This window comes from Phyllostomus discolor, chromosome 5 (genome assembly GCF_004126475.2).
Source record: "Phyllostomus discolor isolate MPI-MPIP mPhyDis1 chromosome 5, mPhyDis1.pri.v3, whole genome shotgun sequence".
Lineage (NCBI taxonomy): Eukaryota > Metazoa > Chordata > Mammalia > Chiroptera > Phyllostomidae > Phyllostomus > Phyllostomus discolor.
The window spans coordinates 124754878-124781557 of NC_040907.2; the positions used below are offsets into that span (position 1 = coordinate 124754878).

The 26680-nt window shown below is 58.1% G+C and overlaps 1 protein-coding gene across 1 annotated transcript; it reads left to right on the top strand.

The window, feature by feature from the left end:
- On the top strand, positions 1-26234 carry SPOCK2 (SPARC (osteonectin), cwcv and kazal like domains proteoglycan 2). Its single transcript, XM_028511409.2, has 11 exons — positions 1-506; positions 13861-13869; positions 14218-14263; positions 14500-14614; positions 16168-16282; positions 17925-18039; positions 18391-18510; positions 18942-19160; positions 20595-20657; positions 22115-22252; positions 22394-26234. The coding sequence occupies exons 1-11, from the start codon at positions 315-317 to the stop codon at positions 22546-22548; spliced, it is 1287 nt and encodes a 428-aa protein (XP_028367210.1). The 5' UTR covers positions 1-314; the 3' UTR covers positions 22549-26234.
- The last annotated feature ends 446 nt before the right edge of the window (positions 26235-26680 follow it).

Below are 26680 nucleotides of genomic sequence, written 5' to 3' on the forward strand. Positions count from 1 at the left end.
TTTGTTTTTTTTTTAAACCAGGTATGATGATGTCAAACGTGATGCTGATGCTACAGTTACAGACACGGCCCCTGTTGGCGCAGCCTCTCTGACTCTCTCTTCCTCTCGCGTCCAGCGCTGGGCTTTTTCAGACGAGTGCATCTCCTAACCAGGTCACATCTCAGCCGCGACCCACTATCTGACTGTCACCAGAGTCACCACGCAGAAGACGGGCTGAGGAAGACGACAGCGTTTGCTTCGACTACCGCGGGGTGGGAGAAAAGGCATTAAAATACTGCAGAAGTCAAGACCCCCCGGGTCGAACCCAGACCAAGATGCGTGCCCCGGGCTGCGGGCGCCTGGCGCTGCCGCTGCTGCTCCTCCTCGTGGCGGCGGCCTTGGCTGAAAGCGACGCCAAAGGGATCAAGGAGGGCGAGACCCCCGGCAATTTCATGGAGGATGAGCAATGGCTGTCGTCCATCTCTCAGTACAGCGGCAAGATCAAGGACTGGAATCGCTTCCGAGACGTGAGTCTACAGGGCCACTGGAGCCGAGGGCTAGGGCCATGGGTTTGGGGAGGCTGCTTCGGAGCCGAGACCCCCGCGCGGGGCGGGGCGGGGACGCTTCGCAGCCAGAGGCCCCCGCAGCACAGCCAGCTAACTGCACCGCGAGTAAACAACGTGCACCCACCGGACAGTCCTCGCCCTCACTGACCAGCGTCCCCTCCCCGGGTCCCCCCGGCTCGCATGGGGTCTCTCCACCCCCCGAGGCGGGGTGCTGAGAGGAATGCGGGATGCCAGGGTTGGGGGGTGCGGGACTGAGGGGCGGAGGTCCTGGCTGCGGCTGGACTTTGGACCTGCTTCCCCTGCCCCCTTCTTTGGTGAATCGCCCCCAGGGGCGTGCACCTAGCTGAGTAGATGCTGCAGGCTCCAATTACAGGGCACTGCAGAAGGGGCAGGTCTGGGTGGGGCTGGTGGGGACGACAGCATCGTCTTGCGAGAGTGCCCTCTGCTCCCATCTTGGGCTTTGGACGCACAGAAGGGGACTGGGCCCACTGCCGGGGCTTTGAGTTTGGGGGGGCGAGGAGGGTCCTGGCAATCCTAAAGCAAGACGGTGAAAGGCGTGTTCATGGTGGGGGAGGGGGACGGGCGATGGCGATGAAAATACCCGAGGCCACCCCGGGTGGTCTCCAGAGCAGGTCTGGGGTGCCCATGCAGAGCAGCGTGAGCACAAATGGAGGCTGGTTTTCCTGGACCAGCCTTTCACGGGGGAGCCCAACCCTGAGCTGGGGGAGCGTTTCCGATCCAGAGAAAAGACTCCGTAGACCCGTGTGCTCAAAAAGCAGAGCGTAAAGCCCAGACGCTGGGCCTGGGGGCCCTTTTCGGACTGCTGCCCGAACCCAGCTTAACCTTGGGAGGAACTTTGCGGGGTGGGGGTTGGGGAGGTGGCTGCGGAAGAGGTGGCGGCGTCGCTGCAGCACTTTGTTTACGGGCACCTGTAGATCAGAGGGGAAACCGGAGGCTGAGTTCCCAGCCGGGGAAGTGAGAGTGAGGAGTGGAGGGCAGAGGGCGTGGCTGGGACCCAGAAAAGGGAGTGTGGGAGGAGGGTGAGGTGGAGGATGGGCCCGAGGATGGGCCCCTGCACCGTCAGAGGAGACAGTTGCTGGTCCCAGCGATGTTGTGCTCTCTGATGCCAGTTCCCAGAAACCCTCTTCACGATCCCAGTTCTTGCTCCTCATTTGCCAAAAGCCCTCATCGCACCCCTTAGTACAAGGCCCATGGTGACCTTTCTCATCTCTTTAAATTGCCTGCATCCAGAAGTTCATACAAATGTGTTTAAAACACACACACTTCATATGACATCCAGCCCCGTGATGGGAAGAGGCAGAGAGATACAGATCTTTTCATCCGAGAGAAGTGACTGTTTCTCTCCCAAGTCTTACTGGTAGGCTGTAATTCATCAGGACTCATATAATGCCGGGGCCTCGGGAGGGTGGCCTGGGCCCCTGAGTGGGAGATTTGCCCCACCCACGGCTCATCTGGTCAAGGCGGAGTGGAGCTCCAGCCAGGCCTTTTTCCAGGCCCCAGCGGGCCCAGCACAGATTAGCTGCAGTCTCCTGTGGCTGCCTGGGAAGCAGACTGGCCACAGCAGCAAGGAGGAGGCAGCAGACTGGCCCATCCAGAATCCATGTGTCACTGGTCCAGGCCTCCCTCAGACACACTGGCTGTTGGATGGTCTGAACGGGACTGGTGAAGGTCAGAGGGAAAAGAAATATTTAATTAGAACAATAAAGGTTTAAAAATAAAAGATGCCTCCCCACCTCCCTTCTTCCACCTGCTTCCAATGGCCAACTCTGCGGGTGAGGATAAATGATTGGCTGCTTGACCCCTGGCACAGGGCTGCCCACCTGTCTTCCTGTATCGGTGCCAGCAACTTCCCCCTTCCTCCCAAGCTCATCAGAAGAAAGGCAGGACCTGTCCCCACAGGATTCATGGAAAGCTGCAGGGCATGTACTGATTTGGGTGGCCTTGGGCTTTCATATAGGGCAGATTTCCTCTAAAACCCGGTTTAAGGCTGCAGGAGGACAGGGTCCAGGAAGGCTGTGCAGAAGGGTCTGGCTCTGGGGATCTGTCGGCAGCTTTTGCAGAAAGGCAGGAAGCTGCTAGCTCAGAGCCGCTGCATTGCATAACTTTAGGGATGCCACAGTGTGAACGGCACCCCCTGGAATTGTGCACAGTCTGTACACGGGCTCAGCCAGCGCTACAGACGCTTTTCGTCCCTCCTGTGTTAGCAGAGGCCCCACTTCCCACTCTAAGGGCTGGAGGCGCCCTGGCTGGGCACGGCAGCACCAGGCTTTATGTGCACTTTGTTGGGCTAGCCTTCTTGAAAATAAGCTCACTGGCTCCTCAAAGGGGAGATAGGAGTTTCTTCGTTTGAACCTTTAAGGTGTTGTCAAGTTGGGCCAGAACCTTATTCATAATCAATCACAAAATGGCGTGAGATTTGGAAGGTAGGCAAGCAAGAGAATGGAATATTCTTAGGGAACAGGATAGAGGAGTCGATGTATAGGGAAGAGACAGGTCTCATCAAATGGTGTTGGCTGAATTGAGGGGGCGATTGAGGGAGTCAGGTTGAAGGGGTCAGGAGAACGAGGAAGAGGAGGACAGCGTAGGCAGCTGTTTCGACATGGGATTGGCCTGAGCTGGTCATCGGGGAGTTCAGCTTAGCATTCTTTCTCTGAGCACTAGGATTATAGTGGAGGCTGGGATACCAGGAGAGTAATCCTCCCCTGCAGAGGGCACAGGGCTTTCATATCCTGTGCCTGGGCAGCTCTCTCCCAATGCCTGGGAGGAGGGAATTTCATGTCAGGGGAGAAAGGGAGGTTGTGATCCAGCTGAACCCTGCCCTGGGCAGGCTTGGGCTTCACAGAGCCCTGCTCGCCTACAGAACCGGCTGGGATTTTACTGCAGGTTTTGGGACAAAGCATCTGGGGCCTCAGAGTTAGGGATGGACAGTGGAGAGGAGACAGGCCCATTACACAGCATTCTTCCGGCAACTCCAAGAGCCCGGCTAAGCAGCTCTGACTGTTCTTTTTCTTCTCCGGCTCTCCTCTACCTTGTACACTACTTCCATTACATTTGCATGATATTTATGAGTGTCTAGCACTGTGCCTGGTGCCCCGGAGGCACACAGCGAATACCTGTCGAACCACTGAGTGCAGTGAGTGCTTGTATCTGTGGTTCCCTGCAGCCAGCACTTGACATGTGTTGCCCCTGGTTATGATTACTTTATAGCCCACCCATGTTGTGGTTGAAGAAATGGAGGCACAGAGAAGTTAAATACTCATAGGACACATAGCTAGTAAGTGGCGCAGCTGGAGTATGAACCCAGGGTGTCTAATTCAACTCTGCTTTTCAGGGAACTCTAGGCCTAATCTTCAGTGAAAATGGGAAGGAAGAGTTCAGCCTGGCTTGTGTCCTGTGGGTCTCAAGGATGTCCTGGGCAGGAGCAGCACCTCCTAGGAAGGGGGGCCAGAGCCCTCCCTGTCTGCGGCAGCCTGCCACCAGCCTGCTCCCCAGCCTGTGGCCTAGCGATGCTCCTAAGGCAGCTGTTCTCCCAGGCGAGGCAGGAGTGCAGGGAGCCTGGAGAGTGCTGATCCCGCAGCCAGAAGGCCTGGGTTCAGGTTCTGTCTCCGCGCCTAGCTGGAGACGTGATGCCGGGTACATCACATAACCTCCCTGAGCTTCAGGTTCAGTCGAGGAGACTGAGATGAGTGCATGAACATGGCGGCATCTTGTTGGAGGCCTGAGGGCACCTGTTCCAGGCAACACTCTCCAGCCCCGCCAAAACCACCAGGTGGCTCACCGTTTCTGGGGCTGGCCCACACCGTGCCTTGGTCTCCACGAGAAAGGTGTGGACGTGTGTCCACCAACTCACTCATTCACCGCGGATCTAAGTACCTCCTAGATGCCAGGGCCACATCGTGGGCCCGCGCCCTGGCCCAGGGAAATACTGCCTGCTGACTACTCAGGGTCCTCATGTTTGTATGATCGCCTAGTAGGTCAGTTGCAAGATTTAGCCACAAAGGTGCTTCCTTACAGGCACCCCTGCCCCACCCACCTAAACCAATGCAAGTGTGGGGATGAACCAACCGCACAGCTGTTTGCTGGTAAGTGTGGCTCTGTGAGAAACCCAAACAGGGTCAGAATGGATTCCCTAACTGGGGTCCTCCCCTAACCTCCTCTTCCACCCTGGTTTTGAATCTTCTCTCACATTGAAGCGGGGTGGCATCTCCCAGAATGGTGTCACCGCGGTGAGGGACTCACTCTTGAACACCCGACAGGGTTCCCAGTCTTGGGAAGAGAGGGGGAGAAGAGCACTCTGTCTAGAGAGGATGCTGTGTGCTCCTCTCATCTTCCAGCTGGACTGAAGCGGAGAGAAAGCCAACACCACCCCCTCCCGTGCTCCAGAAGGTCAGGCGGCTGGCTGGAGGAGTGGAGGAACTCTATCCTACCCAAGGGCACAGGGAGCTCACGCAGCCTGTCTTCTTGTGAGAGGACAGAGCCAACTGTGTGGCCTCGGGGGAGCCTCTTCTCTTGTCCGGCCCTTGATTTTCCAGTTGGTTTAACGAGCAGGCTAAACAGAGTCCTCTACCGAGCCCTGGCTGGCCCGTGACTCTGGGAAATGCGCTGGAACCCGCTAACAGCCCCTGCACCCGCGGGTGTTCCCGCCTACCCCCTCCACCCCTGCCACGCAGGGCAGCAAGTCTTTGGGTTTAAATCAGGGATTTTCCTTTTGCTCCTGAGGAAGCATCTGTGACTGTATCAGGGTAGGACACGGATCAGCTAGAGACTGGAAAACCTAAGAAATGGGGCTTAGTAGCATCTTGAGGCAAACTCCAGGCTGGGGATGGGCACACCGCTCCGGTACCTGTTCATTGCAGGTGTGACATGCGTCTTCCTGGGGTTGGAAACAAGGAGAATGTGTGCCCAGGCAGGGGCCTGGGTGCGGAGTTTAGACACCACTGAGTCCAACTTGTGGGCAGACCTGTGCCTGCTGCGGGCTTTGGGGTGATGTGGTTCTTGACATGGGACAGCCTCTGACCCCCTGAGGCTCGGCCAGAATTCAGTTGGAGGTGTGGCTCCTTTCTCAGGGCCCCTGCAGTATTTATTGGCCATAAAGTCACTGGGCACATGAGTTTGGTGCTGCCTCGTGGCCTCACACTGTGGGCTTGTATCTCAAAAGTCCTCCTGTTGGTATTTTTAATGCGTGTTTGGCACGCACGCCCCAGGGTGAGTCCTGAGGGCAGGGTCTGGTAACAGACTGCTCGGTGCACCCTACCACCCTGTCCTCAGAGCACTGCCCATGGCGTTTGTGTGCTGGGCGGGGACTCACCGCACCTGCACGCCCTGTGGAATGTGAGAGCCAGGAAGGATCTCACCTAATCCTCATCCGAGCCCCTCCCTGGAGGTAACAGCACTGCGGGTTCAGGCAGCAGAGGGCCAAGGCGGAGCTGGGGCTCTGGACTGAGCCATGCTGGTTATTCAGGGATAGTCCTTCCTCTTTCTGGGCCCCAAAAGGTTGGGACAGTCAAACTAGACCCCTAACACCCTGATTTGCAAAAGATTTACTTGTAGTATAAGGGAGTGAATGATCCCATAAAGGGATTTTGTCCCCCTTGTCTTCCTGTCCTTTAGCCTTTGTGTCTGTGGGTCTGGGCTGGACTGCAGCCAGCTTCCCCCTTTCTCCTAGGGAGTGGGGGGCTCAGAACCCGCCAGCCTCATCCTCAGTGCACCCACAGCAGGCCAGGCACACCTCAGACCTGTGCTCCTTCTGGGGAACAGGTTCCCCAAATAGGGCACCCTGTGCTTCCTGCCCTCTTCCCAGACATCTGAGAAGAGGTCAAGGCTACAGGAAGGACAAGCCAGGCCTGGCCAGTGTCTTACCTCTGCCTGGAAGCCGCCTTCTGGCTCCTTCCCTGATCCCTTGTTCCCTTGCACAGATCGAGGACACGTAAGGGTCTGAACTCATTCAGACTCCTTCCCCCTCTCCTCAGAGTTCTCATTTTGGAGGGGGCAGGGGACCAGAACCATGGAGCCTCGGCAGCAGTAAGCACGAAGCACTAAGCCCCCACATTGTGTAGATAGAGAAATAGACCCAGAGAGGGCAAGGACCTGAGAACTCATTCTCCCCCTTGCCACAACTCGAGATCCCTGGGATTGAAATCCTGCCCCCTACTCATGCTCCAGAAGGGAAACGAAGATCTGAGGCAGCTCCCGTGTTCTCAGCCTGGGGGGCCTCTGCCTGGAGCAGAACCCAAGGACTGGGGGAGTGGCCCTGGATGCCCCTGGAGTCTCGGGAGAGGTCAGGCCCAGGGAGCCTGGGGAGGGTGCTGGTGCAGGCATGCCTGAGGCCAGGAAGAGCTCCTGGCATGTAGGGAGTGACTCGAACATTTTTGCCCTCCAAGGGAATTCCTCTGGGGGGAGAGGAAGCAAGAGGCAGGGGGCCTGCCAGGTACCTGTCTCCCTCTATTTGTCCAGGCCTAACAGCCTCTGCTGCGCCCTCTGAGAGAGGAGCAAACATTTAATGACTGCCCTGTTCCCACCCTCCTCCACACGGAGGGCACTGCCTCCTCAAATGCCTTCTGCCCAGCCTGTGATGGGGGTGTCAGTCCTCAGCTGAGAAGGAACCCAGGCAGCCCCCGATCAGCCCCGCCTCATTCCTTCCTGGGTCCCTCACTCTGTGCTCCCCTGGCTGTTTGCAGGGAGGAGCAGGAGGGGTCCCCGGCAGCAAGTCACCCTGGGCCTTCCCTGGGTGCTGGGCTCCTGGAAGGCTTCCTGCTGAGGAAGGAGGCAGGAATAAAGCCAGGCACAGGGCCTATCAGAGGTTGAGAGCGGCTTGGCCTCTTTCCCGTGTTAGAGGTTCTTGATGAATTAAAAAATTAAGAAATGCAATAAAAGGGTTATAAAAGTTGTGGTTTATTTAAAGGCTCATGATGAACCTCTTTGAGCCCCATCGGGGCACCTCTGGTGGTAGGTCCTCATTTAGAGGCCACGTCAGAGGCTCTGTTTGAAGGGAGTGGGGGAGGCGGGAGAGGGTGGAGGGAGGTAAATGGTGACGGAAGGAGGCTTCACTTGCGTTGGGGAACACACACACGATATACACAGATGGTGTATTATAGAACTGTACACTTGATCCCTGTATAATTTTATTAACCAATGTCACCCCAGTAAATTCAGTAATTTTTTTAAAAAACTACTTGAGGCCCACTGCACCCATGCGACCCCAGAGCACATCTTGCCCTCCCCCCCCGCCCCAGGCCTCCACCTTGTGCTCCAGAGAAGCGGCTTCAGTGGCCTTTGGTGGCTTTTGAAAGTACAGAGCTGCCCGTGTACAGGGCATTACTGTCCCGGGTCCCTGTGAAGCCCAGGGAGGACGGCAGGGCGACCTCTCACGCACAGACCAGGAAGTGGGGGCGGGACGCGGCAGCCGAGGTCGGGCTGGCAGGTGAAGGCGGGGCCCGGCCGCAGCCCCGCGTTCTGATTCCACGGTGGGGGTCAGTCTCCCCACCGCATTGTGCAGCAAAGAGGCGGGCAGAGATTTGCCCAGTGGGTGGGTTTTAGTCCAGTAAGTCCGGGCCTTGGCGGGCTGCTCTTCCTTTGCTCCATTTACTGCTGTATCTCCTCTCCACGAGATGGGGAGGCTGGGAGAGACTGGGTTAATTCAAGCTGTGAAGTGAGCGGGTGATTTGGGTGCTAATTAAAATGACAGGAAGTAAACAGTGCTTGGAAACACCCAGCATGTGCCCCTAAGCCCGGCTAGGCCTGCGCACTCACCACCACCACCACCACCACCAGCTCTCCCCCAGCTTGGCACGGTGGGCCCCGTCTCCATGGCAACTGGACTGAACCGCAAAGATCAAAGCAGGAGATGGGTTGGCTCCAAACTAGCAGAACCAGGGGCGTGTGAAGGGATTTCTGGAAAGTGCCTGCAGAAGGGGGGCCCCTGGGTGTCTTCTCCCACCACTGTCAGTCCCTCCTCTCTCGCCACAGGGCTCCTTGCCCCAGGGGGTCGAAACAGCTGGTGTCCTCTGAGAAACCCCATGGGCTGGGGACCTCCTTGACCTGCCAAAATGTATGGAGCAGTGCTGAGTCCTGGTTACAGGCACAGATTCGGGAACCACACTTCCGGGGCTACCAGCACTCTTCTGCTGTGCAATTGATGTGGGATCCTGAATAAGTCCCTTAACCTCTCCAAGCCTCGATTTTATCACCTGAGAAATGGGAATAATAATAATAATAATAATAGTGATTTTTCTCTTAGGTTGTCGTGAAGAGTAAATGAGGTGATGAATGCAAAGTGCTTAGTACAATGCCTGGCACATGGTAATTGCTGGAAAGGTGTTACCTGTTATAAGTAGTGTTTTTTCTGTATGCTAGGGGCTAGGCACAGACAGATGACTTTCATGTGGTCTCTGCCCTCAAGACACTGACCATCTAAACAGTGCAGGAGTGCCAACATTGCTCGTGTCAGCGGAGGAATAATTAACTTCTACCAGGCGCCTTTGGCCTGAAGGAAAACTGGATATGGGGCAGGTTAGGGAAGCTGGCGACTGAATGGGTTTTAAATGATGAAGGGAAGGAGGCCTCGGGCCGGATGCAGATGCACATTCCACACAGGGAGGAAGGCTATGCCCAGGCCTGCCTCGCCGAAGCAGCCACTGGAGGGACATGGCCTGGGAAGGTAGACTTTCTTCTGTAGGTGGCAGGGAACCAGTGAGGGTTTCCAAATAGATTTATGGTGGTTTTTCCCTTCGTTAAAAAAGTAAAACATAGCGCTGACTGGTGTGGCGCAGTGGATTGAGTGCTGACCTATGAACCAAAGTGTTGCTGGTTTGATTCCTAGTCAAGGCACATGCCTGGGTTGCAGGCCAGGCCCCCAGTAGGGGGCGTGTGAGAAGCAATCACACATTGATGTTTTTATCCCTCTCTCCCTCCCTTCCCCTCTAAATAAATAAATATTTTTTTTTAAAAAAGTAAAACATTTTCATGTTGTAGAAAATTTGGAAACTTGGAAAAAGGCAGAAAGATGCTAAAATTCTCTGTATTCCTACCCCCCATAGAAGAAATGACTTAACAATTTGGTATAAATTCTTTTTACCTACTCCCTTGTTTAAACTTTTTTTCAGAATGAGAGCATAGTATATGTTCAGTGAAGGGTTTTTTTAAGGGGGGAGAGACGTGGCCAGAATTGTGTTCTAGAAAGACCCCTGTGGCTGCAACAGTGTGGAGGATGGAAGGGTGCAGGGAGACCCCTGAGGAGACGCTGCGCTGGCTGAGGCTGGGGCCGGGGCTGGGGAGGTGGGAGTGAAGGGTGTGGCGAAGGGGAAGGCAGGCTAGAGCGGAGAGATGAGGACGGGGCAGATTTTTGGCTTGATGCCCAAGGACTGGAGAGGGCGGTGTGATGTGCGCTCCAAAGGGAAAGGCCTGGACTCGACAGTCAGGAGGTCAGGAGACGGGGGTCCAGTGAGTCAGCCTGTCCCTTGGGCACTGAGCATCTGTGCTGTGTGAGAGGCGCCCTCAGAGGGAGAGACTCGCTGCTTTTTCACCCCTGAGGCCCTGCGTGAGAGGTGAAGACGCCAGAGAAGATAAGAAGAGCGTTAGACAGAACGTGCGGAGCCGGAAGGCCCTCAGACCCGCGGCAGTGGGCGCACTCAGCAGCCCGCTCCGCCCCAGCGGAAGCTCGCCGGAGCCACCCCCGGAGACTGCAGAGGGCTCAGCTGGTGCTGGGCAGTGGATGGTTGAAGAAGCTCTCGCGCGATTCTCCTGTGTGGCCGTAGCTGAGAGGTTCCCGCGTGGCACAGAGGGCTCTTAATCTGGGATGGGGAGTGACCTGCTGAGGCCACACAACAAGCCAGGTTTAGAGCGTATTTTGGGTCCAACGTCCTGCACACCTCCCTGCCCCCTTTTCAGTGCAAGACTGTTCCTCTCTCAGTGAGAGACCTCCCTACCTATAAGGTGGGGTGTGGGGCCGGCCCGTCGGCCCAGTCAGAGAGTCTCGGCTCACTGTCTCATCTGTCTTGGGACCCCTGGCCTGCTGCTCTGTCTCTCTGAGCCTCAGTGTTCTTACTTCTTTATGGGGCTGATTCTAATGGGTCCTGCCTGCTTAACAGGGCTGTGAGGGTAAAGGAAGACAGGCACATACCGTAAAAACATTTGGAGAGGACTTAATTTAATTTAAAAGCACCACAGTTTTCCCATGGGTCTGCCCCGTGCTGTGCACAGGGGTGGTCGCAGCCTGCCGGACTGACCAGGTGAGCCAACCAGGGAAATAGACAGACTCGTCCTTTGCCCAGAACTTTGGCCTTTGGCCTGTGACCCATCTCCCTCCCGTCCTGGCCCTAGCCCTAGAATCAATCCTTTTCTCTCGGGGAAAACACCCTCTACCTGTCAGCGGAACCAGGACAGAACTGGACCTCCTTCTCCTGGGAAGAAATCAGACCATTTCTCACAACGGCTACTGAGCCCACTGGGTGCCACGAGTAGACACTGCCACCTGAAAGGCACAGTTCCACTTGCCAGCAAACGCCTCTTTTTCAGCGTATAGAGGGGCCAGCCCACATCCGACCTCAGGGGCCCCCCACCCCCCGAGTGTGTCCCTGGGCTCTGCCCCTGTGCTGCCTGCAGGACTTCCACATGCCCCTTCCCTGCAGACCCCTTGGGGAGACTCTCCTCACATCCCACTGGTCTCTGCTCCCCTGGGGTGGCCTCTCTCTTCTTCACGTCGGGGGCTCCTGTTGTGGCCTCTTCCTGCCTGCTCCCTCACTCTCCACCGTTTCCTCTCCCCGAAGCTCATGGTCTCTTCTGTGACAGCTGTTGTTTGTTGAGTGCTTTTTGGACAAAAAGCACTTCACAGGCGCCATCCTCTTTAATCACTAAGTAGTCCCAGAAGATGGGTGCTGAGCTCCTGGAGGTCAGGGCGTGTGCCCAGCATGAGCTGGCAAGGGCAGCGCTGGGACTCTGTGTGACTCTGGGGCCCCGTCCTCATGCCTCTCTGGTCCACCGTTCCCATCCTCCTGGGAGTGAGGGTCCTGCGGTCCAGGACCACTCGGGCCTCCCTCCGCCTGCCCCTGGAGTGGGTAGAGAGCTCAGCTGTAATGGAGGACAGCTCTTGTATCCAGAAAGGCCTCAGTCCCTGCAGGATGAATTGGGGAGGGGTTGGGGGTGGGTGGCAATGGCTCCCTATCAGGGCTCTAACAGAGGAGCTTAATGGTGAAATCTCCTTTCTCAAAACTCCTCTTCCCCCACCCTATTTTCCCTTGAGTTTCTAATCAGAAATTCTTGATCTTGACCTTCAAGAACCCACTTTGTACTGAGTCCCAAAGGCTCCTGCTTGCAGGCTGGTTGGAGGTTGAGGTGGGAGGGTAGGGTGAGAGTGTGGGGTGAGCAGGCATGGAGGCCCTTGGCCGACACACAGGCCCCCGCCCTATTCCAGTTCAGGTGCAGGGTCGGTGGGCCGGGCATACAGACCTTGCTGCCTGGAGGCAGGTGACTCACACCAGCCACTTCGCCTGTCCTCTTCGTGCCCACCCCCTCCCAGGGAATGATGGAGCCGCCAGGAAGACCCCAACTTGGTGGAGGCCAGTCCTTATACTTGCCTCAGCCACTCAAACACTCGGCCTCCACTTCCTGTCTGGGGTGGAGTGGACACCAGGAGAAGACCCCTCTATCCTAAGGAGTTTCTGGAGAGGAAGGGCCAGGGGAAATTGTGCCTCAGTTCTGTGTCCTGTGGTCTCCTTAGAAGCTTCCTCGGGGGCTGAGGAGGGCCCAGGCCACGCCCTGTGGAACTGGGTAGGCACTGGGGCTGGTCTCTCCGGTGCCCAGGGAGCCACCCAGGCCAGGTTCCCTGGAGGCTGCTTCTGAGACTTTCCTCCTGCCTGCTCCTGGGCTCAAGGACTGTGGGACTTTGGCTGCTTGGACATCCCAATGTCCTGCTCGGCCCTGGCCACTTTCTGGCCTTTGCCTGCAAGGCCATGGTGATGCGGCCCCTGCCCCTGCCTCTTCCCCTGCTGCTAGTCAACCCCAGGGGAGGCTTGAGAGCCCCGGGGCTGTCAAAGCAGTTGTGGATGCCCTCTGTTGTGCCCACTGCAGACCCCGTGTTGCAGCCCTGGGATGCTGGAACCCTGGGCCTGACAGTCATCTGGCCCTTCCCCCCACCCCACCGCACCCCTGCACTGCTCTGAGTGCTGGGTGGGTGGGACTCGGGATGAGAGGGGTGGTTATGTGTGGCTCCTCACACCCCTCTACCTCTGTCCAGAGGAGGCCGGCAGCTGGCTTCTTGGCACTGCCGGCCGCCAGTCCTGAGAAGCCCTTCTTCTGCCCGCCTGGCAGAGCTTCCAGCAGGAGCACCCTGGGAGCTGTTTGCCGGTTTTCCGCAGTGCCACCACTCCAGAGAGGAAAGTAGGAAAACCAGACATGTTCGTGGTTTCACGCCAGCAAGCCGGGCTGGGTGCGGGCTGCTCTGTCTCCGGCCGCTCGTGGGCAGTAGTCTCCCTTGTGCTTGTGTCCCGGAGGCTGTGTTGTAGCCCGAAGAGGGGTCTGTGCTGGGAGCCAGGAGACCTCGGCTCTGCGGTGGTGAGACCTGCGGCAGGTCATTTCCTGTCTCTGGGCTTTCCGGCCTCTGCCGTATGCAGAGGGGGCTTGGCCAGATGGCCTCAGACGGCCGGTGTAGGATCCTCTGCATCTCAGTATTTGCAGCTGGACTATGTATGGTAACCATTGGCATTTGGAGGGACTGCGACCCCCTTTCTCTCAGTGACCAGGTGGACTCTGCAGGAGAGTCAGACCTGAGTGCAAATAGCGCAGCCTAGAGGGGAGGTCGCCTTTCCACCTCACTCACTGGTGGGCGTGTGTCAGCGGAGGGGATGGCCAAGGGGGGCCCCCTAGCAAAGGGAGAGAGCAGTGTTTCTGGGATGTCCAGAGAACAGGCGTGAGAATCACTTTTCCCAGGAAGCGTGGGCCCCTCAGACATTTGTCCTCATGGTGGGGACAGGGCTGGGCCACTGGGAACAGTTTCAGGGCCTAGAGGAGGAAGATGGGCCTCACCCTCTCAGTGCTGTGGGTTTCACCCCTGCAGCTCTTCAGGCCAGCCCTCAGTGGGCCCTGGTCTTCAGCTGTCTGCGGTGAGGAATGCTGTCCTCCAGTTGGTAGCTCTGGGGGTCAGAGACCACAGCACTCCAAGGCCATCATGCAGCGCCCCCAGCGGTGCCACGAGGCTGAGAGAGCCCTGGGGTCACGTGGTCGGAGGGTGGGCCTCACTGAAATCCCCATCTCTCCCTCTCTCCTCCCGCTTCCTTTCCGGGCGTTGCTTCCTGATCCCCAGGAGGTGGAGGTGAGTACTGCCTGGGGCCCCCCTCTCCCCTCCTCTCTCGTTGTGCCCCCACCTGACTTCTGCCTGCAGCATCCAGTGTGGGATTGGGGGCAGTGGGGTGGGAGGGAGGATAACGAGCTTATGGGAAAAGCTGGAAGGGATTCTGGACATGAGTTTTCAGGACAGAGGTCTGGGGGAGGCAGCTGGCAGGCCCTGGGTGGATGGGGGTCATCTGGGCAGCCACCAAGATGGTGGGAATTTATATGTGCAAGCCTGGCCCGCTTCCCTCCCTGGCCCTGGAGTTGGACCCACTCTGAGACCTAAATCTTGACCCTTCCCTCTCCCCTCCCCCTCACTGTCCTTCCCCAGGATGACTACATCAAGAGTTGGGAGGACAATCAGCAAGGAGATGAAGGTAACGTGCCCCGCCCAGGTCAGGGAATGTGACTGACACCCATCAAGACTTGAGGCCAGAGGGCAAGTCCTCACCCTGGCCTTGCGGGCTCCTTGGGCAGCCAAGGAGCTGAGGAGCTCTGGTCATTAAGAGCTGCTGGAGAGAGGGGCTTCCGAGCCCCGAAATGGGGCTGGGGGTCCTGAGATCTCTAGCACTGACTCCCAGCTGACCGGAGCTCTGATCGTGTGTCCCTGCAGCCCTGGACACCACCAAGGACCCCTGCCAGAAGGTGAAGTGCAGCCGTCACAAGGTGTGCATCGCCCAGGGTTTCCAGCGGGCCATGTGTATCAGCCGCAAGAAGCTGGAGCACAGGTGAGGGACTGGGGCAGGTGGCAGCCCCGGAGAGGCTCTGCTTACAGAGCGAGGGCTCAGCTGACCCTCTCCCACGTGCCAGTCAGCTGTTGCTGTGAAACAGACTACCTCAAACTGCGTGTCTTAAAATGGCAAACGTGCACTGTCTCACGTTTTCCAAGGGTCAGGAATCCAGACGGTTCTGTCAGATGGTTCTGGCTCAGGGTGTGATATGCTGGGGGTGGGGTGGTGGTGCTGCATCATCCAAAGGCTGGACTGGGGCTACAGGGGTCTCTCCCAAGCTCTGACACAGCTGCGGGCTGGCGGCCTGTGTTCTTGGTCATGTGGACCTCTCCTCAGGGATGCTTGCAGGTCCTCACAACACGGCAGCTGGCTCACCCTGAGCTGAGTCATTTGCAGGAGAGGGAGAGCAAGGAGGAAGCCACACGTCATCTGTGACCCAGTCTCGGAAATTGCGCATTATTACTCTGGCCACTTGCACTTGTTAGGGGCGAGTCATAAGTGCTGCCACCATCTAGAGGAGGGGACTGCAGCTCCATCTTTGGAAGGGAGGGGTTTCAGGGAATGTGTGGACTAATTTAAAGCCACCACACTGTGAGAGATCTGTTCCCAGACGTATGGGACCTTGGGAAAGTCACAGCGCCTCTTAGGGCCTTCGTGTCCATATCTGCAAGACAAATAGGTTGGCCCAGATAGCTTGAGGCTCCTTCCAGCTCCGACACACAATGACTTCATGAAATATTTAAGGTTGAAGCTTCTGAGGCTCCTGGAGGAGGGGAGGGAGGAGGGGCATTTGAAGCCTTAACCCTAGTCCAAGGACAAGCACCTGCCTGGTGCTGAGACCCCTAAGAAAGGTCCCAGTTCCCTCCCCTCTTTTCCTGAATCATAGAACAGAGCCCAGAGACTTCGGTTACAGTTTCAGGTGCCCACAGGAGCCTGGCAGGTAATGTAAGTTTTGGAGAGAGCTCAGTGACGGGCCGCGCCGGTGAGCCCCGGCCCTGTGGAAAGGGGCACTGGCTGACGGGGGCCACGGGGGAGTATGGGCCCGGATGCCATTTCTTCCAGATCACTGAGAAAGGCCAGGGATCCGGGTTTCTACGTGAGCTCTTCCATTGTGTCTATGTTGGCAAACAGCTCAACTAAAACCAAAAAACTTTGGTGGCCAAGTACAATGAGCCTGCACGCCAGACACGGCCTGTGGGCCCTCAGTGCGCAGCCCCAGATTTGGTCCGACCGCTTCAGCCACAAGTGGCCCTCTTTCACATCTCGCAGTGGGACCTGGAGCTGCTGCTGGAGGGCCCTGCTGACTCTGCAGCCCGGAAGGGAGGCTGGGAGTCTGGGAGTCTAGACCCTGCTCGCGTGGTCCCGCCCTTGTGAGCTGGGGAGGGTCTGGCTGGAGGTGAGGGGGAGGGTGGCCAGGTTAGGGGGACAGCTGCATCTACTATAGGTTGCTAGGACCAGCTTCTTGGATCCGTTTTCCTGAACCTTCTCTTTCCCTGACCTTCCCTCATTTCACCTCTGCCCTTTTGCCTTCCCCACCCTCTCTTCTGTAGGATCAAGCAGCCTGCCCTGAAACTCCATGCAAACAGAGATCCCGCCTGCAAGCCCTGTCACATGGCCCAGCTGGCCTCCGTCTGTGGCTCTGATGGCCACACGTACAGCTCGGTGGTGAGGGACCCTGGCGGGGGGTGTGGGGTGGGGGTGTGGTGTACTTGAGGCCGCAGGAACAGAGAGGACTAAACTGAACAGCCAGCCAGGGACTCCCAGTGCAGAGGTGGGGCCGGAAGGGCTGCATCAGTGCCTGCAATGTGGCCCATCGGAGTAGGGATGCCTGAGCCTTGGGCTAGGGCTACCTGAGAGTGAACCAGACCTTGCCCTTGACCCCAGGCAGGTGCAGATAGGGGGTGGGGCCTGGAGGAGGCAGGGGTCCAGGTCACTGCCAGTTAGATGAAAGGAGGCAAGGGCCTCCCAAGAGTACCAAGGGCTGTGGAAGGAAGGAAGGAGATCTGTGATTCGGTGGCTGGGGGGGAAGGACGGAGCTTCCCACAGGCAGATCCCACACGGAGGGGCTGGTGCTCAGCAGCAAGTCCGGGCATTCTGGGGCAGGAGGAAGTACCATCCCCGAGGTGACAACGTGGGAAGGAAGAATAGGTTGGGGGAAGGAACTCCTACCTTATGGGATTTTTGTGAGGAGTAAATGATACAATATTTGTGAAAGCATTTAATAAACTTTAAAATGCCACAGAAGTGCAGGTGCTAATTGTGAATGCTTCCAACGGCAGTGAAGAGTAGGGAGTTTGGGGGCATGGTTGCTAGCTTGGGTTGGGCTCTAGAGCTTAAGAATGCTTTGGGGGTGACATGCAGATTTAAGGACAAGCCCCCCCACTCCACCCCGCAGTGGGTGATAAAGTCACCCGTTTACGGGAGGGAGTGGGGAGAGAGAATAAAGCAAGAGGCTGAGACCAGGAGCTGCTCGTGGCAGCGGGCAGGGTATGGAGAACTGAGGGGGACAGACAGAGGTCGTGGGAGTAGCAGGAGTGGGAGCAGAGTGCTGTGTCACGCTCCCGAGGGCAGGAAGCTGTGTTCTGAGGGGTCATGGTGCTGTCCTGTGGGAAGGTAGAGGGAGGACATCGGGAGGTCCGGTTTCCATCACTGCCCTGTGGCCTCCGGCCAGTCCCTGGGCCTCTCTGAGCTCCCACGTTCTCTGCTGAGCACAAGAAACACAATCCCTCCCTCCCAGAGCTGAAGGAGAGCAGGCGGGATGATGCTGTAACGGTGCTATGACCTGCCTCTCATTAGTGGCCACCCCACAGGGAGAAACCAGATGCCACCAGGGGAAAAGGCGTTAAAGGCAAGGACGAGATGAGCCTCTCTCAGCAGCTGGCTTTATCAGTAAAGGCCCAGGAGTTAGCAGATGTTTAATAGCTGGTAGCTGTTTGTTATCAAGGGGGATGAGCAAAGCCCAGGGAGATAACTGTGGAAAGGCTGTTGAGAGAGGGGTCTTGAGGACACGGAGTGGGTGAGCAATAGTTAAAAGGGGCAGGTGGGTGGCTGGAGGTGAGGGGATGAGGAGGAGGGCATCCTGGGAAAGATAAATGTGCAGAGTGGGGTTCAGGGGCGCATTAGATTGTTAGAACTCTCTTCTTGGGTGTACTGCCCCTTGTACTTTGCACCTGTGGCCACCAGAGGGACCAGGTGGGCTGTTCATGGGACTGCCCTCCTGTCACGTGGGTGTCCCCAGCTGCAGGGCCCCCTGGGGTGAGGCCCTGTCACCCACCAACCTGACAACCTGATGTTTCGCCTTGTGCAGTGTAAGCTGGAACAGCAGGCTTGCCTAAGCAACAAGCAGCTGACGGTGAGGTGTGAGAGCCCCTGCCCTTGCCCCACGGAGCAGGCCACCACCTCCACCACCGATGACAAACCGGGTAAAACGGAGCTCTGGGCCACTGCCAGGATGGGGTGGGGTGGGCCTCCCTGCCAGGGCTTCAGGTTGGCAAGGGAGGTTTGCAGAGCGGCACGGGAGAAGTGGCAAAAACAGGGACTGGCTTGGGGTCCCCACCCCATCACAGACCAGGAGGGCTTGGGCCTCAGCCACAGAGAGCCGTGCTGCGGGTCTTTAGTGCTGGGGAGTGAGGGGGAGGAAGAAGATGGGAGAGGGAGCCTCTAACTTCTGACTTCCCTTCCTGTGGCATCCAGGCCTGTAGGGCATCATCCCAAGCTAAGATCATGCTTGCTACTTCACTCCCCCTCCCCCTCCACCCCCTGCTGTTCTGCAGAGACCTGCACGGGTCAGGACCTGGCCGACCTGGGGGACCGGTTGCGGGACTGGTTCCAGCTCCTGCATGAGAACTCCAAGCAGAACGGCTCCACCAGCAGCGGGGCCAGCCCGGCCAGCGGTACTGGAGCTGGTTGCTCAGCCCAGGGGTTGCGGGGAGGGAGATGGGGAGACAGGTGTGCCCTGGGTCAAACCCACCTTGTCCTTCCTCCTGCCAGACTCCGAGCCTCTAAAAGAGCCTAAACCCAAGGGCCAGGGACAGTAGGCTTCAACCAGATGGAAGGGATTCGGGTTAGCTGATAGGAAGAACTTCTTAAAATAGGTGGGGGGAGCAAAGACCCTGAAATGTAGCCAAGGGAAGGTAAGGAATTACTTTCTCTGAAGGGCTTTCAAGCAGAGTTTTGAATGGTTTAGGTGCAGTCCTAGGTAGAGGCAGGGAGATGGAGCTGACCCTGAACAGAGGGCTGGGGCTGGTGGAAAGGTGAAGGGTGGATGGACAGATGGATGGGGCTCTTTACCTTGGGCGTGTCGGAACCTTGGTCATCTCCCCAGGCCTGGACAAGAGCCTGGGGGCCAGCTGCAAGGACTCCATTGGCTGGATGTTCTCCAAGCTGGACACCAGTGCTGACCTCTTCCTGGACCAGATGGAGCTGGCCGCCATCAACCTGGACAAGTACGAGGTCTGCATCCGCCCTTTCTTCAACTCCTGCGACACCTACAAGGATGGCCGTGTCTCCACCGCCGAGTGGTGCTTTTGCTTCTGGAGGGAAAGTGAGTGTGGCCCCTGGCCCTCCGGGGCTCTGCCCCTTGCTCCGGGGTCTCTTTAGGAGGCCGGGTGGCTCCTATCTTGTCCGAAAACTTGCCCAGCTCACCCACTTCCTGCACTCGCTCAGTGAAGCCAACTCTTAAACTCCCTTGGCAGGCTGCGAGGTGGACCCAGATAGTGTGGGTCCTGAAGCTTATGTACAGTTGGAAGCCTTCCTAAAGACAGAGTATGAAACACTACAAATGTAACATTTCTAGGGACCTTTGGAGGGCCTTGGAAGGGGCTGGCAGGTCCTGAAGCTAAAGCTGTTTTGGCTTTTTCTGTGATTTCACTTTTGGGCTCATCTCCCATCATTTGCCCCAAATACATGATTATGTAGGTGATCATTAGCCTTCAAGATATTGTATCATTTGCTGGCTTTATATACCCTGAACCTCAGCTGGACATGTGCTTAGAGATCATGGCCAAGTGGCAACTGTCATTGGTGAGGAAACTGAGGCCCCAGGGGTCAGTTGCCCGGTGCAACCCTCGGGTTGGGCCCTGCTGCGCCACCCGGCCCCGGAGGTGGTTGCGGGGTAAGAGTAGTATCGCATCCGTGGCTCAAGGCTCAGGCTCCTGCTAGAGCTTTACCACATGCTGGTTTGGGACCCTGGGCAGGTACCTGAACCTTTCTGAGTTCGGTTCCTCATCTGAATTGAGAGGTAACAGTGCCTACCTCAGAGACGGTTGTGAGGATGGACTGAGAAAGTCTGGGTGCGAGCACTGTGTAAATGACAAACCCCTCTGCCAAACAAGGTCTTCTGATCAGTCTTCTCGCCCCTAACTGCCCGGCCTGCCAGCTCTCTGCTTCGCTCCCTCACCTTTACTCTCCAGGCCCCTGGAGCCCACTCTGTCGATTCTGTGCTCCAGCCTTCGTGGGCAGGAGCCTGGGGACAGACCACATCATACCAGCAGCCAGGCCTCCAGCTGGGAAGGGCGAGGGGACTTCTCAAGGTCACAGATGACTTAGATTCGGCTGCCAGTTATTTTCAGGCTTCCAGCTAACATCCTCTCTTGTCTTATGTTCCCTGTGGGGCCTCTGCCCCTGGGCAGTGTGTGTGTTCACCCCTGTTTTGAATTCTATTTACTCACCCCTTGGGTCACCCACACCCTCAGAGAGCCCTGGGCTTTTTGGGAAACTCAGCCTGACCCCACAGCCATGGCCTGGCCTCCCCGAGTTGGAGCCTGGGTGCTTTGTCTCGTGGTGTCCCTGCGTCAGTTTTGGGGACATTAAAGGGGTCAGTGCACCTCCCCACCACCGTGGGGCAGCTCCAGATCTAAGCCCAGCTATTGCATCTTGCAGAGCCCCCTGCCTGGGTCTGTAAGCACGAGGAAGGGGGCAGAGTGAATCCCACCACCCCACGGGACAGCCCCACCACAGGCTGCTTCTCTCCCTGCAGAGCCCCCCTGCCTGGTGGAGCTGGAGCGCATCCAGATCCAGGAGGCTGCCAAGAAGAAGCCAGGTGAGGGTCTGAGCTGGGCTCAGAGGAGGAGACGGGATGGGTGCCCCAGGGTCCCCCTGAGACCCAGAGGGCCCAGCCCCTGGGCATTAGGGGGGATGCTGAGCCCAGAGGAGACCTGGCCCAAGAAGACTCCCTCGTGGTGGGGCAGGGACGCCCACCCAGCCCTCAGTAAGTGTCTCAGCGCTCATTTGTCCCGGCAGTGTCGGAGCTAGAGGCCAGGATACCGGAGGTTCCCAGAACCCTGCACTTTATTCAGTCCCGCAGTGGCGAGTGCAGAGCTTGGGTGAGGCTCCCCAGAGCAGACACTCACCACTCAGCCCCGAGAAACAACAACAAACCAGAGCAGGTCAGAGCGGATGGCCAGCGCAGACCGGGGCCCTGGCCTCGCAGAGCGCACAGATGCCCTGGGGAGCCCCGCACACCGGAGAGGGCAGCACCACCTGTGGGGACCAGCATATGTGTGGTGCTGAGGGAGCACTCAGGTAGACACGAGTTAACCTGGGGCTCAGCAAAGGCCTCTCTGAGGCGCTGGCTTCCAAGGGGAGCCCAGAGGGAGGAGAGCGAGCCAGCCAAGTGCAGAGCTGAGGGCAGGAAAGCACTAGGAGTCTTTGGGGGGCAGAAAGAAAGGCCTCGTGTGGCTGGAATGTGGTTGTTGTGGGGACAGAGGTCTGAGAGGCAGGTCACGTGGGGCCTCATGGCTTCTTGAGAGCACCTGGACATGCACCTGGGCGTGTGTACCTGGGAGTGCACCTGGGCTGATGAGTCCGGCGCATGGAATCAAGCTGCAAACCCACGTGGACTGAGAGCCCAGTGGCCTTCAGGGGTGGACTCGAGCGCCACTTCTGCCAGGAAGCCATCGTGACCCTCTTTCCTCCGTATTCCCAAGCACGCTTGCCGAGCCTTCGCGTGCCCATCCTTGGGGCCTGGTGTTATCATTTCTGTGTGTGTCCCAGCCCCCTAAGTGGGCAGAGTCTATCTCTGGGTCCCCAGAGTGGTTGTCACAGAAGATGCCTGTTGAGTGGACGGAGGGGCAGCGGTTCGGAGCCTGAGGGAAAGTGGGTGGGCCCCGAGGGCAGGTCAGAGTCAGAGGGGCCAAGAGGAGAAGCCTGGGCACTGCCAGCCGGGGACAGCCAGGGTGGGGGGCCGCCGTGGGCGGAGGGCATTGAGTGCGAGGAGATCAGACTGGCCGTCCGACAAGACAAGAGCCACCGAGCCGAGGACGCGGTGGAGGCCAAAGGGACCTGGCACGGGCCCGAGCGGGTCATTCAGGGGGGTGGGTTTCCTCACCCCCAGTCAGTGCAGCCGGAAGAGACACCGGCGTCCAGGCTTGTTGGTTGGCTGGGGCTTGGCTGGTGGGGTCTGGCCCCTGCCCGTGTCCAAGGCTCCAGGGCTACCTCCCCAAAGAGCCGGTACCTGTAGGCCCCGGCTCTGACCCCGCCGGGTCCTCCCCCACCCAGGAGTCTTCATCCCGAGCTGCGACGAGGACGGCTACTACCGGAAGACGCAGTGCGACCAGAGCAGCGGCGACTGCTGGTGTGTGGACCAGCTGGGCCTGGAGCTGACCGGCACCCGCACCAGCGGAAGCCCCGACTGCGGTAAGGGCCGGGCGGCAGCGCGGGGCTCTGACCCGCTGGGAGGACCTGCGTGGGGCCCCGTGTGGTGGGTGATCCCCAGCTGGCCGTGGGGAGAGGCGGCCAGCAGGGTCCTAGCCTGACCCTGGCTTGTTCACCTCACAGACGACATCGTGGGCTTCTCGGGGGACTTTGGGAGTGGTGTCGGCTGGGAGGACGAGGAGGAGAAGGAGACCGAGGAAGCGGAGGAAGCGGGTGAAGAGGCCGAGGAGGAGGAGGGCGAGGCGGGCGAGGCCGACGACGGAGGCTACATCTGGTAGATGGTCCTCAGGCGCGGGGCAGGGGGACCGGCCAGCGGAGACCTGGAGAGCAGCAGGCAGCTTGTGGGCGGATGCGGGTGATACAACTGGGAGGGCCCTGGCTTCAGCAGGAGGAGTGGGGGTGGGAGTGTGCCCGGCACGCCTGTGGGACATAGGAATGCCTGTTTGTGCTTGTGTGCGTGTGCGTGCGTGTGTGTGCGTGTGTGTAGCATGCACTGACAAACATGTCCTTGGTCCATACTGCTCCTGGCAGAGTGTCACCCAAAGACCTTTGGCCTCCTTGTAGTTATTTTCTTTCCATTTGTTGTTTTCAAATACGCACCTTCTCACATACGTACGCCCACTGAAAGGTCAACGTTGATGAAACGAGACGCCCCTCCACCATGTCCCCTGGCTGCATCCAGGCCTGCCCTCACACCCGTGTCCTGATTGGCCACCCTCAGCTCAGCCAGCCCTGACTCCTCCCGCCCCGGCCTGCCCTGCTTCCTCCCGCTCTGGGGCCAAGCTCTGGTCTGCTGGCCTGTCCCCACTGCAGAGGGGAGGGAGGCCAAGGAGCTCTCTGCTGGCTGGGGTCTTCCCAAAGCTCGACCAGTTTGGCTGTGACCGCCCCACCAGCCTCAGATGAGACGGGCCAGGACGCCCACCCCAGCAAGCCCTTTCCCTTTTCGGGGCTCTGTGGCACTAGAGAAACGTTCCTTGCCCAAGCCAGTGTGACCGAGGTGGCCAGGAAAGAGCTGGAGACACAAGCTGAGACACGGGGAGGGAGGCCTCACCGTGCTGCTTGGTGTGGGGGGGGGGGTGTTGACGGGCAGGAGATGCTGCCCCACACACCCAGACGGGGCAGCCCTGGATGAAAGAACAGTCCAGCCTCTTTCTGTGGGTCTTCGGTGGGGGCCATTTCCTTGGGGGCAGTGGGTGGCTGTTATGTAAGTGAGCTGTGCCTGGCCACATTAGGTGCCCTGTCTGCCCCGCCCCCCTTGCTGTGGTGCCCCGGTCCGCTCTGGGAGCCTGAGGGTCAGGCAGCAGCAGGTGAAGAGCCTGGGTCTTTACTGGGGCCTACGTGTGCCCCCACCTCCAACTCCTCCCTGACCCCTTAGTGAATGCCCTCTCCCGCGCAGGCCATAGAAAGGGTTCTTCCTGAGACTCTGTGAAGGAAGAGCAAAGGAAACCTGCAGCAGAGACCTTGACCTTTCTCCATCTCGCCTCTTCAGGGGGGAGGTGCTTCTGGGCCATGAACATTTCCAGCCTCACTCCTCAGTTCCTGGCATTTGCTTTGTCCCCTCTGGGGGTCCCCTGAGGCTGCTGTAGTGGAGGGGCTTCTCCGAGCTCTGAAGGGAGTGTTCTGGGGTTGTGCAAAGTCAGAGGGGAGGGACTGGGACAGCCAGGCCCTGAGGCCACACCTCACTGTTCCCCCAAATCTCTTTACCAGGAGGGAGCTAGGCTGGATGAGAAGGTGCCCATCCCTCCCAACCTGTCTAGTCCTCCCTCGGGAAGCAAATCCCTAGCCCCAAGGGTGAAGAATCCCTTACCAGGCTTGGGCCTCTGATGCCCTTCAGTGCATGGTGCAGGCAGTGTGAGTGTGTGTGAGAGAGTGTGTGTGTGTGTGTGTGTGCGTGTGCACACTTTGTGTGACACTAGGGACCATCCCTTGAAGCCTGGAATGTGAGGAGGGGCACCCGACATGCTGGGTGGGTGGCAAGTTGTGGGGTCCCCACCTGGTGAGGTTCCCCGCACTAGGCCCTGGCCCGGGTCTCCCCAGCTTCTGCAGCACCCGCCGCATCTGTTGGACTTGATGGAAGAACCTCCCGCAGTCTGCCCCTTGCCGCCACCCTGGAATTCACATCTTCCAAGTCTTCTCTCGGGGAAAGTAATGACACTCCAGTTAGCCCCATAAAAACCACTTCTCACTCTGCAGCACAGGTTCTGATCATTAAGGTGTCACGCTGTTCCAGATCCCCTGAGTCCCGTGTCCCCGCTCCCCTTCCCTGTCCTCCCACATCCTCCCGCTGGTCCCCAGCTCAGCTCAGGTCAGGGAAATGTCCTTCAGGCCAGCCCTCTGCTCTCTGAGCAGCCCCTTCTCTCACTCGGAGCTACTTGAAACTTCCTGCCCTTGCCAGGATTGAAGTCTGTCTGTCTCTTCCTCTGCCCCAGCTCAGGCTTCTGGAATGTCCTCCTGGGGGCAGCTGTTGAGGACACTGAGGTGTTCTGGGGGGGCAGGGCCGGGGGAGGAAGGGGCGCCCTTCCCCCTCACTGTTACCCTCCTCTCCATTGGGCGGGGGATACTCTCTCTGTGTCTCTGGGTCTTCTGGTTGTGCACGTTGTTATGACCTTGTAAATATGTTGTAGAAAGAAAGCAAAAGGCGCTGAACTGGACCCTGGTGGACTCAGGAGTCCAGCCTTGCCCTGTGTCTGGAGCCTCCACACTGCTATTCACCCTACTCTTGAGACTGAGCCCCCCAAAGCCAGACAAAGCAGCTTGTTCCCAGTGGGCTGCGGGCCTCCCGGGGACCTCTCCTCGGCACGCTGTGGGTTCCCCGTGAGCAGGGGTGCAGGGGGGGCCTCCCTCAGCTCCTTGGATTCATGCCCTTGCCCGAGCTGCCCACCACCTGGCCCCTCCTGTGCCCCTCTACTTGGATGTCCTCTGTCCATCCTGTTCCCATCCCCCTGGGTTATGCAGGCAGTGGAATTAGGGCTGCCTTGAAAAGAGCTCAACCAGAATTTTAAGAGTTTCTTGTGGTCCTGAAGCTGCCTAAGACCTCCTATCCGGTGGGTGCTGGGAGAGATGGGCGTGTCTAAGAGGGGTAGGTTGGAGTTGGAGAGAACAAATGTGCCTTGAGAGACACTCAAAGGGGGTCCCAGGGGGATGGGGGAGGCAGCGCAGCGGGGAGCGGGGCTCGGGAAGCAGGAGGGGGAGGAGCCGTTGATGAGAGTGTGATGGGCTATCACGATGGCCCCTATGGTCCCACTGGGGCTGTGACCTTATGGGGTCAGTGGTCACCCTTCTTTCCTCCTGCCAGCCTGTCTAGTTTTAGTGGGCAGGCCGCTCACTCAGCCTTTCACGAGCCGCATCTGCTTCCCACTCACCTCTGAGTGGGCGGGTCCATTGGGGTCAACTCGGGAACCTCCATTTCACCGCAGCCGCACCCTCAGCCCTTAGGGAGAAGGAACGGCTAGTCTGCGGACACCTGGCACGGGCGCGAGGCTGTGGGCTGGCAGGGGTGACAGGGAGGGGCCCCTCGGGGTGCGAAGGGGACTCGGACATCCCAAGGAAGTCCCAAGCAGAGCAAGCTGCTTTATAGCCTGAAGCTACTTAAATTAAACTGTGTCATGTGCAATAACTGAGCTTAGAGTTAAGAATCGTGTTCAAGTGCTTGGATTTCCGTCTGTATATTTAAGTGCTGAAACTGTATCTCTCAGTAATTTTAGATGTCTTTTAAAAAACTGAAAAACAAAGTGTTAGACCGTGTGTGCGCACTGGTGGGCACCCGAGCGTCCCGTGGATCACCCCCTCCCCGCTCCCCAGGCCCCACCCGCACACCGAGCCCCGCCCCCACGTGGGCCCCTGCCTCGTGCTGTCCTTACCTGCCTACTACTCCGCCTAAGGAAATCAGTACACTCCGCACATGCATAATGGAAATCAAATGTTATTTTTAAGAAAATGGAAAATAAAAACTTTATAAACACCACCTACTGGCAACACTCTGATTCTTCTGCTGCTCACTGTCACATCTCACTGAAATGGCATTCACAGGTGGGGTCCCAGGTGGGGTCCCGGGGTGCAGCCGCCTTCCGGTCGGTGTGTGCCTCTCTGTCCCCTCCACACGGGACACCTGTGGGCAGCAGGGCTGGGGGGGTGGTTTATTTGTCTGTATGTTTGCCAGTAAACCCATCTCTATCACAAAGTAGAGATCAGACTCTGTGTCCCGCTTTTTATTTTTTTTAAAGATTTTATTTATTTATTTTTAGAGAGGGAAGGGAGGGAGAAAGAGAGAGAGAGAGAGACATCAATGTGCGGTTGCTGGGGGTCATGGCCTGCAACCCAGGCTTGTGCCCTAACTGGGAATCGAACCTGCAACACTTTGGTTCGCAGCCCGCACTCAATCCACTGAGCTACACCAGCCAGGGCTTCTGC

Coding starts and splice junctions, on each gene's coding strand:
- SPOCK2 (XM_028511409.2), top strand. CDS start 315: ATGCGTGCCCCGGGCTGCGGGCGCCTGGCGCTGCCGCTGCTGCTCCTC. Junction 18,040..18,390: donor CACCACCGATGACAAACCGG/GTAAAACGGAGC, acceptor GCTGTTCTGCAG/AGACCTGCACGGGTCAGGAC. Junction 18,511..18,941: donor CGGGGCCAGCCCGGCCAGCG/GTACTGGAGCTG, acceptor TCATCTCCCCAG/GCCTGGACAAGAGCCTGGGG.